This window comes from Cebus imitator, unplaced genomic scaffold (genome assembly GCF_001604975.1).
Source record: "Cebus imitator isolate Cc_AM_T3 unplaced genomic scaffold, Cebus_imitator-1.0 Scaffold122, whole genome shotgun sequence".
Lineage (NCBI taxonomy): Eukaryota > Metazoa > Chordata > Mammalia > Primates > Cebidae > Cebus > Cebus imitator.
The window spans coordinates 4,745,133-4,756,447 of record NW_016107437.1 but is presented as its reverse complement, the minus strand read 5'-3'; the positions used below and the strand labels follow the sequence as shown (position 1 = coordinate 4,756,447).

General features: G+C 36.8%; 1 protein-coding gene across 1 annotated transcript in view; it reads right to left on the bottom strand.

Moving 5' to 3' along the window:
• The window catches only part of ERCC4 (ERCC excision repair 4, endonuclease catalytic subunit), a 31,439-nt gene that overhangs the window by 14,488 nt on the left and 5,636 nt on the right, over positions 1 to 11,315 (bottom strand). The window contains exons 3-8 of the mRNA XM_017540001.2: positions 9,410 to 9,605; positions 7,961 to 8,168; positions 5,638 to 5,818; positions 4,540 to 4,668; positions 2,578 to 2,688; positions 1,188 to 1,785 (exon numbers count right to left, since the gene is read on the bottom strand). Of these exons, the coding sequence (XP_017395490.1) occupies positions 1,188 to 1,785; positions 2,578 to 2,688; positions 4,540 to 4,668; positions 5,638 to 5,818; positions 7,961 to 8,168; positions 9,410 to 9,605 (1,423 nt within the window). The remainder of the gene's footprint in view (positions 1 to 1,187; positions 1,786 to 2,577; positions 2,689 to 4,539; positions 4,669 to 5,637; positions 5,819 to 7,960; positions 8,169 to 9,409; positions 9,606 to 11,315) is intronic.

The following is an 11,315-nucleotide window of genomic DNA, read 5'->3' as shown; positions in this document are numbered from 1 at the left end:
AAAAAAAAAAAAAAAAAAAAAAAAAAAAAGGCCTGCTTTTCCATCTTGCTTTTTGCTAAGAGAGCTGAATTAAGCACCTCCTCTGTCTGTTTGCTTCACCTTCAATCAAAGCTATTTTCCTTTTTGAGCCTTGGTTATTTTTTAGCTGTTATCTTCCCGGATGATAATTCTTTGAAGTGTAAACAGAGAAAAGATCTTTGGGTAATAAGTCAAGAGGCTCAGCTCTCCCACGGATGTGCCATGTGGCCAAGACCAAGTCAGTCACCATTTCTGGGCCTCAGTTTCCCATTGATAGAATGAATGGTTGAATTCCCAGGTCTCTTCTGATTCTGACATTTTGTTCCCAAATATCACACTATTCTGTTCTCAGGCAAGAAAGAAGCTTGGTGTACATAAGCTATCTACAAAGTTGATCAACAGCAAAGTACAAAAAATTTACCAGCCTATAATTATTTTACCAGCCTCATCTAATCTCTTCACCCTGCATTATTTCTGATCCAGCTCCTCCATTCATCTCTACTCTGAAAGGCTGTGATGGTTAAAATGCTAGGGGTAGGTTTCTTTTGGCTCCGTTTTTGGTTCAGACTGAGTTCAGGATATTAATTTTGCTGTTTATTTCCCCTCAGATAATTGGAAAGCCAGAACACTATCTTCTTTGGGAGGCATCACTTTCTCATCTGATATTTCTGTAGATGTTTCATCTGGTATTTCTTGAAACTCAAGAAAACCTGGTACGGTAATTCCCCCAACACTTCAATTTTATGTGGATGTAATTTAGAGTCGTTTCTTAAAATTTATAAGAAAGACATTTTAGAAGATTAAAATTACTTAGCCGAGTCACCGTTATATTAACTTTTGGTAGAAATTAGGATATTGTGCATTTCCTAGACTTTTTCAGATACAGCACCCCATAAACTTCAAACCAATGCCCAAAGAATAAAGAACAGAGCGCACAGCAGCACATAACAAGAACACGAGCAGTCCCCTGGTTTGTAGTTCTGCTGTAACGCTTGGCATCCTTCCTATCCAACTTCCCAGATTCATCAGGAAGCAAAGTAAGGTTTCATAAATATAACCAGCATCATAATGAATATTAAAGATAAGAAAACTAACATGCAACTGGTATAGTTTCTGGGTAAAATCCTAAAGAACAGTGCAATTGCAAGCTCTGATTCTTTATAACTTGCCTCAGAGGTTTCCCAGGCCTGCTTGCCCTGTAAATTTCAAGCTGACGAACAAAGGTCAACTCTGCGTCATAAAGAACCACGTATCTTGGCTCCACTTCATGGAGTACCCTTGTCAGAGCATAGGGATCGCTACAACCCAGAAGTGGATGGATGATAGTGAGGGGTTCTTTCAGGATTCCATACACAGCATCTGATGACAAATTTACATCAAATTCTTCATGCTTAATTTCTGCCAGGCAGCTTTCTGGGCTACTGCTTATTTCTTGACGATATCCTTCCTCGACATCTCCTTCCTCTTCCAGTTCTTCAGATTTTCCTACCATTTGAGTTAAGGTCAACTTTCGTTTTTTCTTTTTGAGGGTCCTTTCTTTGGTAGAAGCCCGTTCTTTGTTTTGGGGGTCTTTGGGTCTTTTGTGAGATTTCATAATTCTCTTTGAACTGTCTTCCTTCCTTAATTTCATCCAGACTTCTTCAGCTTTGCTATCTTTCTCAAATGTTTTCCTGTAGAGCCTTAATAAGAAGGCCTCCACTCCAAGAGTGAGATAGTCTCTCAGCTGGGAACATGTTCGGTCATCACTTGCACAAATCAGTACTTGACCTGAAAACAGAAAACAACATTATGTTACTATTACCTCGCGTGTCCTCCTAGTTTCCCTGTGCCCCCATGTTCCTTCACCTGAAGGGAAGACATCTTACCCTGTGGTATTAAAGATCCACAATCTACAATCTATTTAAAAAGTGTCTTAGGTATTGATCAAATGCTTTCTCCTCTCTGGTAAGATGACTTAAATCTTTTGAGTAAAGTTGAAGCCAGACTATTTAATCTTTCGAAAGTACAACTGTGGTATAATGGTGGCTTTAAAGAAGTTCTTTTAAATTAATATATTCTTTTCCAGAGGATCTTATATGTGCCTAAATTAACTCCAAATGGATTTTTCTTTTGTGAATTGTCTTAGTCTCCTTTGCCAGTTTAGACAATGTCTTCAGTTTGTATCAGCTCATTACATCCTAAAGTGATAGAAGAGTTGAGGCTTCTTTGGAAAGATACTTGGCTGAGGATATAAAACAGGAGACCCATTAGTTTATTCCTTGGCGATTCCAGATTTAAAGCTCGGCGAATACGTGTAGAGATTAACTCAATCTTTAAATAGAAGTCCTAAGAACCCAACTACTGAAAAAACCTGCTTTCATGAATATACAATGATTCAACCTGGAGAAAATTACATCAAATGAACAGAAATGAGGTTGCCACTAGGATCTCAGTGTTCCTTTGCCATTTATTTGCCTACATTTTATAGATAAAATAGCAATTTACTGTTAAAGAGCTAATTAAATCAGGACTCATTTGATAGATTTTGAAAGCAAATGTTTTCATCTCCTTTTTTCCTACCTGGACCACCAAGAGCTTCACTCTCCTTATTTTCTGCCTCAATTTCTTTCAGTACTTCAGTCAGTGCCTCCCACTTTGGGTTGCTTTCTAGGACCAGTTCCTTTTTTGTTTCTGCAGAGAAATAAAAATATCTCATTCCGTGTGCTAATATTTACCCATAAAGTCTTCCAATGGCTTTAAAACAACAGATAACACGAGCATCAGTCCATATGCCCATTTCTTTAAGCTTTCTTTATACTGTTAGATGGAATCTGCTTTCCAGTAAAAGATCTACTTAAGGTGAAAATGAAAGACACTTGAAACCATTAATATGGGTTTCAAAATGCCTTTGTAGAAGGTTATATGCATGTCACGAATGAGAGACCATTCTGTGTTAGCAGTTTCTGTGACACTATATATAAGCAGCTCTACAAAATAAAGGCATTGGTACAGAATGACAGTATTTATTATTTCCAAAATCCCCATGGCCTTCATAATCCTGAACATGGATAAAAGTAGACAACAATTAAATTTTTTGTTTCTATAAGCATTCAAACAGTAACACATCAACAATATATTAAGTTTTCTTTAAAAACCATTGTTTATTTTTTGAGACTAAGTTTCACTTTTGCTGCCTAGGCTGGAGGCAATGGCACGATCTTGGCTCACTGCAAACTCCACCTCCTGGGTTCAAGCGATTCTCCTGCCTCAGCCTCCCAAGTAGCTGGGATTATAGGCATGTGCCCCACTCCTGCCTAATTTTCTATTTTTAGTAGAGACAGGGTTCACCACGTTGGTCAGGCTGGTCTGGAACTCCTGAACTCATGTGATCCACCTGCCTTGGCCTCCCAAAGTGTTGAGATTACAGGCATGAACCACTGCACCTGGCCTCAATTAAGTTTTAAAACAGACCTTTAAACTAGGCAGAAAGCAAGCATAAACCCTATCCCATGCCTTAAAAAAACTAGTGATATTTATGATACCACTAGATAGATGCTGGAATAAAACCCATATTTGCCTGGTTCTAGTATATTTATGATGCTTAACAATTAAAAAGGATATTAAAATATTCCACTCTGACTTTATTTTTGAGACATAGTCTTACTCTGTCACCTGGGCTGGAGTGCAGTGGTGTGATCATATCTTGGTGCAACCTTGAACTCTTGGGCTCAAGGGATCCTCCACCTTAGCCCCTCAAGTAGCTAGGATGATAAGTACACATCACCTCACTGTGCTCATTTAAAAAAAAATTTTTTTTTTTTTTTTTTTGAGACAAAGAGTCACTCTGTTGCTCGGGCTGGAGTGCAGTGGCGTGATCTCGGCTCATTGCAACTTCTACCTCCTGGGTTCAAGTGCTTCTCCTGCCTCAGCCTCCTGAATAGCTGGGATTACAGGCACCCGCCACCACACCTGGCCAATTTTTTGTATTTTTAGTACAGACCGGGTTTCACCATGTCAGGCTGGTCTCAAACTCCTGACCTCAGGTGATGCACCCACTTCAGCCTCCCAAAGTGCTGAGATTGCAGGCGTGATCCACCATGCCCGGCCTCAAAAAAGTTTTTGTAGAGATGGAGTCTTGCTTTGTTGCCCAGGCTGGACTTGAACTTCTGGGCTCAAGCAATCCTCCTGCCTCGGCCTCCCAAAGTGCTGGGATAATAGGTGTATGCGACCAGGCCCCAACCTCATCCTGGCTCAAAAATAATAATTACTTAGAAGTTTAAAAAGATATCAATATATAGTTCTTTATGGAGCATGCTTTTGATCGATATTTGGCATTTGCTATTTGGAACCCCTGGGCAATAGATTCTGAAACTTTCTGTGCTGTATACTTTTGACATACCTTACACATTACATATAACAAACATACATACATTTACCATAAAGGAACACACTTTTCACATGGCCAAAGGAGATCTGAAATTGATAAGCATTTCCACACCAAATACTTAAATAAAAAACACATTTAGAGACTTTACAAGATACCTTGCCCTTCTTTAATTTCCATTTTTTCAGATATGTTGCCTTTCTTACTGATTTTGGCATCTGGAAGATGATAAACCCTTGCTCGAGCATTTATAAACATCGAGGTGCTGGAGTCAAGAAACAGCCAACCTAATATGAAAAGTAGAAAACAAAAAAAGTGCCTTCAATTTATGGTTAAAATAGTCTCTGATGGTCACATGACCCACATATGTAACTGGCTGCCATCCTGTTTTCCCACCAATTATGCCTCCTCCTGCTACTGTGATCTCTGTCACTGTTCGGCTAGAGCAGTGGTGGTTTTCTATGTGTAGTCCGTAACTCCTGGGGGTCCCCAAGATGTTTTCAGGGGGTCTGTGATGTCAAAACTTTTCTCATGATAATACTATGACGTTATTTGACTTTTTTCACCGTGTTGACATTTCCGGTGATGGTGTAAAAGCAATGCTGGGTAATATTGCTGGTGCCTTAGTGTGAACCAATGCAGTGCCAGGAAAGTGTACTGGCAGCCAATGCATTCTTTACTGTCATGCTTCTGTAGTTCATCACTTAGGAATGTCCCTAAAGGAGCATACAAATTATTAACTGTATTAAATCTTGACTCCAGGGGCCCATGAACCACACTCTGAAAACCACTGGTCTAGTCAAACACTGACAGTGGCCACAATCGTGGTAGGAAATCAAGATGGTGGCCAGATTTCCCTACAAATCTCTTCTGCTCTTCAGTCTTTGACAGATGAAACCCCATATACCCTTGCTTTTGCTTTGAGGAAAATGAATTTTAAGTTCTTAACAACTAAACTTCCAGAACACAACCTATTTCTAAGTTGAGGACTGCCTGTACTACACACAGTCTTTTCTAGAAATAAAATTGCCCAGAACGGATATGAATATTTATTATTATACAGAACAGAAGTTAAGTAGGCGGAAACATTAGCTATCAATAAAACCTACATCCTTGTGCTATGAACATAAAACATAATTTGAAATCTCAGTATAACATATAGTTGAATATAGCACTTTTCACACCTGATTCCCCCTAAGACCTAACACTTTATTCAAATCAGCTCTTAGAGTATTATTAGTATTTTAATCTCCCACCTGAATTCTGACCAAAAGCCTTTTCCGTTGCTCTCAGAGATTCCAGAAGATTAAGAAATGTGACACAATCATACTGAGAGAGATATTGCAGCAACGTTCGTAATATCTTCAAATCCTGAACTAAGGATTTGGTCTTGGCTCCAAGCTGGTGCCACAAAGGATCCAGATAATGGCGAATTGTCTGAAATAGGAATAAAATTTTACATTGCTAAAATATGTTCAGTATAGTTGTTCTTAATACAAATCATACTTTCAAAAGGATTATTTCCTATATATCTAAAAATGTCTAAAATGGTAAATTTTATGTCATATATATTTTACTACAATAAAAAACCCCAAACATTATTCAAGGAAGTGGCTAGAACATTTCAATTAATAAAATTCTAATAATAATGTTTAAATTTTCAAATATAGAAGACTATCTTACTGCTAGAATCTCTATGATCAGATAGAGTCAATCTATCATTATCGAAATATACATTCCTCTCAGGAGAGAAAACACCTGATAAACATCAGATAATCAATTATCTGTTTGTATGAACAGAGTCTAAGCATGTAGCTCAGACATGTTCAATTCCTGCCAAGTTTGACTCCGACTATCCTGGATGGATAAAGATATGGGATCCAAACGGACCAAGCAGAGGGCATAAACCAAGCATGATGGTTTACTAACAAATTGAGGTACATTGTTCTTTCATTTGTACATGAGTATCAAGTTTTTTGACCTCTAAAATAAGGTATAACCAAGAAATGAAAAATTTAATTTGATGCTCATGTACAAATGAAATAACAATTACCAAATTAAATAACAACGTACCTTAATTTGTTGGTGTAAAATTTCTTTTTTTTTCTAAAGTGGAAAATATTTGTTAAATTAACAATGGACTAAGTTTGATTATTTTTTAAGATTCTGAAAAGCGGTCTAAAACAAAGGACAGCTTTATGTACACGCTATGTAGGTACCTACACATCCACAGCTATGTATAGGTATGTTTCCTTCACAGACTGATTCTGTAACTTTAAGTACAGAATTATATCTGATTTTTTATCAGATATTTGTAGCCTGATATAAAAGTAGTACCATTGCATGGAATCTTATCTAACAAATTTAATAATGAGCAGGAGAAGTACCTGAATGACTGTATAGTTTATTGTCTAAACTAGGACACTTGTGGAAAAGAAATGATACACTATTTAATAATCACTCTAGGACAACAGGTAGATACTGGGACTGTCCTGAACAAACTGGGCTATATAACGACATGCCTCTTTTGTAAAATCATCTATGAAACATTAAATACTTTAACAAGACACATGCCATATCTATATTCAGATATGGCTACTAAAAGAGTATCTAAAACAATGCAGTGACTGTTACTAACCAGGGGATAACAAATAAATTTCCAAAAGTAACACATTAGGTTACAGTTTATTTTTCTAGGGATATATACATACTATTAAAAGACTGTGAAGGATTTAAAAAAAACACCATGGGCTAAATTATAAAAAACTTTAAGCACAGAGGAACAGAATATATAAAATTAGTTTCATGTATCAAAATTTCATAGTAAACTGACTTTTTTGAAGAACCAGAGACATAAGAAGTTAAATTTTTTCCTTTTTTATAACCACCATGAATTATTTTCAGTGACACAGAAATTGATTCAGAGTTTAAAAGACAGGAACTTTCTATCAGAATATGACAAAAAAGCTGCCAAGAATTTCTAAAAAGTCAGCATTTTCTAGATCTCCAACTCCATACTAGACATTTATGTATCTGTAATAATATTAATCTGTAATGAAAAGTAGACATTTATATATCCGCAATATTAATCTATAACAAAAAATCAGAATAAAAATTCCTGGAACTGAAGTCTTACCATTTCCTCAATTCAGAATGTAATTTTAAGACAGAGCAAGTTTCATACTCCTCAATAATGAAAATTCATCCAAATTATTTTTTATTCCATAAAAGAGATAATAAATTCATGTACAATTATGAAGTATTCTTATGTAAAACTCTTCTACCTGTAGATATCCAAATGGTGTCATTTCAAAGTAAAAAAAGTTATTTATTTTCTTCTTGATTATACTTGCGATAATCACTTACTATATAACTGCAAGAGTGATGCTTATATGCCAATCCACATATTTTACTATAAATTATTACTTCCAGTAAACCAAAGAAGCTATGTTTTAAATGACCTCCAATTTAATTCTAAAATAACAACAAATTCCCATTAACAACATTGCAAATATTAAAATAACTTGCATTCTTTAAAATTACAACATAATAAACTGTGCTTAAAAGGAAAAAGAGTACCTTGTCAAAAGGTTTTCCAATAGCATTTTCTAAAGATAAGTCTTCCACTTCAAGTGACGGGTTATGGCATTTTAGTTCCTTTAGACACGCATTTAAAATATCCAGAATAGCAGTCTGTATAGCAAGCATGGCAGGCGTCATAGAAACATGAATTTCTACAACTTCAGGTTTGTGCTGTTCTAAAAACGAGTTTACTGCTACGTGGAACCTAAAGATACAAATATTTTTCAACAATTTTCAAGAGTTTCAGCAGCTATATATTTCTTGTCTTGGTTTAATACCCTTAACAGTTTTTACAAATGCTACAAACACGAAAAGCAAAACAACAAATACATGAAAAGCTAAACAACGCTTTCAAAAACTTTGAATGTCAATGAATGAAAGCACTGTATTACTCAAAAAAGGCAACCGTCAGCAAACTACGGTCTGCGCCAAATCCTGTACCTGCTTTTATAGTCTCATTGGAATGCAGTCACACCCATTATGTAAGCAGTCTGCTTTTGGGAATAACAGAATCGAGTAATTGTGACTATATGGCCTGCAAAGCCCAAAATATTTACTACCTGGCCATTTACATGAAGCGTTTGTTGACTCCTAAAACAAGGTATGATCAAGAAAGGAAAAAATACTGTAACTACTCCTTTTTTTTTTGAGACAAAGTTTTGCTCTCGTCGCCCAGGCTGGAGTGCAATGGTGCGATCTCAGCTCACTGCAATCTCTGCCTCCTGGGTTCAAGTGATTCTCCTGCCTCAGCCTCCTGAGTAGCTGGGACTATAAGTGTGTGCCACCACACCCGGCTAATTTTTGTATTTTAAGTAGAGATGGGGTTTCACCATGTTGACCAGGCCTGTCTCGAACTCCTGACCTCAGGTGATCTGCCTACCTCGGCCTCCCAAAGTGTTGGGATTACAGGTGTGAGCCACTGCGCCCGGCCTATAACTACTCTTAAAATAACATGTAGAATAACCAAAATACATGGTAGCATAGGTTGCAAAATGTTTTTCCTAGAAATTAACATAACGTCTTCAAAAATCTTTGGGCTTTATTTCCCTAATGAGTAATTTTCAAAGCAGAAGTGGTACTCTTAGCCAATATATCTGCAGTACGCCTAAAGCTGTTGTATATGTGGGTCTCTAGATTCCTGGGAGTTTCATTAAAAGTATAAGAAAGAATAAAAAGTGGCTGTCTTGGATGGATTTGATGGACCAGCAGAAAAGTAACTATAAAATTGCTCTCCACTGAAAAAAAAAAATCACAAACTTGGTAAATACATATTTATATCTAGATGTGTTTGTTATAAACCTGACTAGGTCCTATCAAATAAAATTGCAATGAATTTTACATTATATTACATCAAAGTGCAACTAAATTACAGTAGATCTCAAAAAAAGATGACAAATAATGTCATCAGTACGTGACAAATAATGATTGTCACATAATGTTCTTTACCGTGGCCACAGATACAGCTTCCTCACAAAAAGATTTCTCATCACTCTTTCCACATGACAAAAACCAGTATCAAAGGCAACAGCATTGTCTGTGAAAGCTTTAATAAAACCACGTTTGTTTTTCTGGCGAAAGAGGCGCAAGATGAATGCTTCTTGGCAAGACTCGATTATTCTGTGGGCTCTATACACCAAGATGCCTGAGGGGGAGAAAGAAAATTTAAATTACAGAACAGGTGAGTACTTTTTAATGCTCATTTCTATTCATTTATCACATTTTTCTTAAGTACTTACATGAGAATTAACAAGCACCATTCTAGACTGGGGATACAGCCACGAACAGAACAGACATAAATCCCTGTCCTTAAGGAATTGATGACAAACAATATAAATGAGTAAAATACTTTGTATGTTAAAAGTGCTGAGGAGAAAAAATGAATCAGAGAAGGAAGAGAGGGAGGAGGTATGAGGGATGGCCTCGCCAAGGTGATATCTGAGTAAAGGCTGGATAAAGACGAGCCCTGTGAACCCCTAACCCTAACCCTGTGACCATCTGAGTTCCAGCCTGCCAGGCTGAGGGGACAATGAGGGCATAGGTCCTGGGGTGGGGTGTTTCTGGCATGTTAGAGGAAGAATTTCTGAAAGCAAAGTAAGACACGATATATTTTTTAATATATGAGAATCAGATGTGGGCTACACAAAATAGCCATATTTTAGAAGTCTGGGTAACATCTACCTCACCTATTAGATGAATTCCATTTTCAGAATCAGAATATAGTCAATTCAGAGGTAAATTAGTCTATCTAAAACAAAAATCTTTAATCGACATACTTAATATATGTTTTTGGGGTGTGCGTTGATTATAACACCACAGGATCTAAAAACTAAGAACAATTATACATGTTTCCTTATTTATGAAATGAGACTGCTGACCCAGATCTTTCATATATATTGTGTCATCTGATGCAGTGTTGTTAGTAGTAAGTTAGGGAAAAACATGAGATGACATAAAGGCATATAGACATCATTTCTAGATCAAAATCTCAGTTACTCCATGATAAGTCTCAGTCTTTTAGACCTAAATCAAGCTGGTTACCTGACATATATTTAGGATAATGTAGGTGTAGGCTTTTGATCCAGTTCTCAGATTTGGAAGGGTCTAGAAAATGATACTAACAGTGATTTATGACCCTTCTAATAGTTCAATAAACTAAATTCAGATTTTACTATTTTAATGTTTAAATTTTAGGTAGAGATGGATGGAGCTAAATTTTACTCCAGCCCAGCAAATTATTTTTCAAATATGGTAAAAATTAATAGTGTTATTTAGGAATTTATAGACAAAGCATTTTCAATAACGCTCCAGTACATGTACATAACTAACTTACAACTCAGAAAATATTCTGTACCTAGTTGGTGGGTTTTCCCAAGGACTCTAAGGGGTCATATTTTGTTAGCCTGGATTGAAATATTACATGAAGTCAAGAATAATAAAAATGAACTTCTAAAGAAAAGGAGAAACATACACCATGGAATACTATGCAGCCATAAAAACGGATGAGTTCATGTCCTTTGCAGGTACATGGATGAAGCTGGAAACCATTATTCACAGCAAACTGACACAAGAACAGGAAACCAAACACTGCATGTTCTCACTCATAAGTGGGTGTTGAACAATGAGAACACATGGACACAGGGAGGGGAGCATCACACACCGGAGCCTGCTGGGGGATGGGGAGGGCTAGGAGAGGGATAGCAGGGGGTTGGGGGATTGGGGAGGGATAACATTAGGAGAAATACCTAATGTAGATGACGGGGGGATGGATGCAGCAAACCACCATGGCATGTGTATACCTATGTAACAATCCTGCACGATCTGCACATGTACCCCAGATCTTAAAATAAAAGAT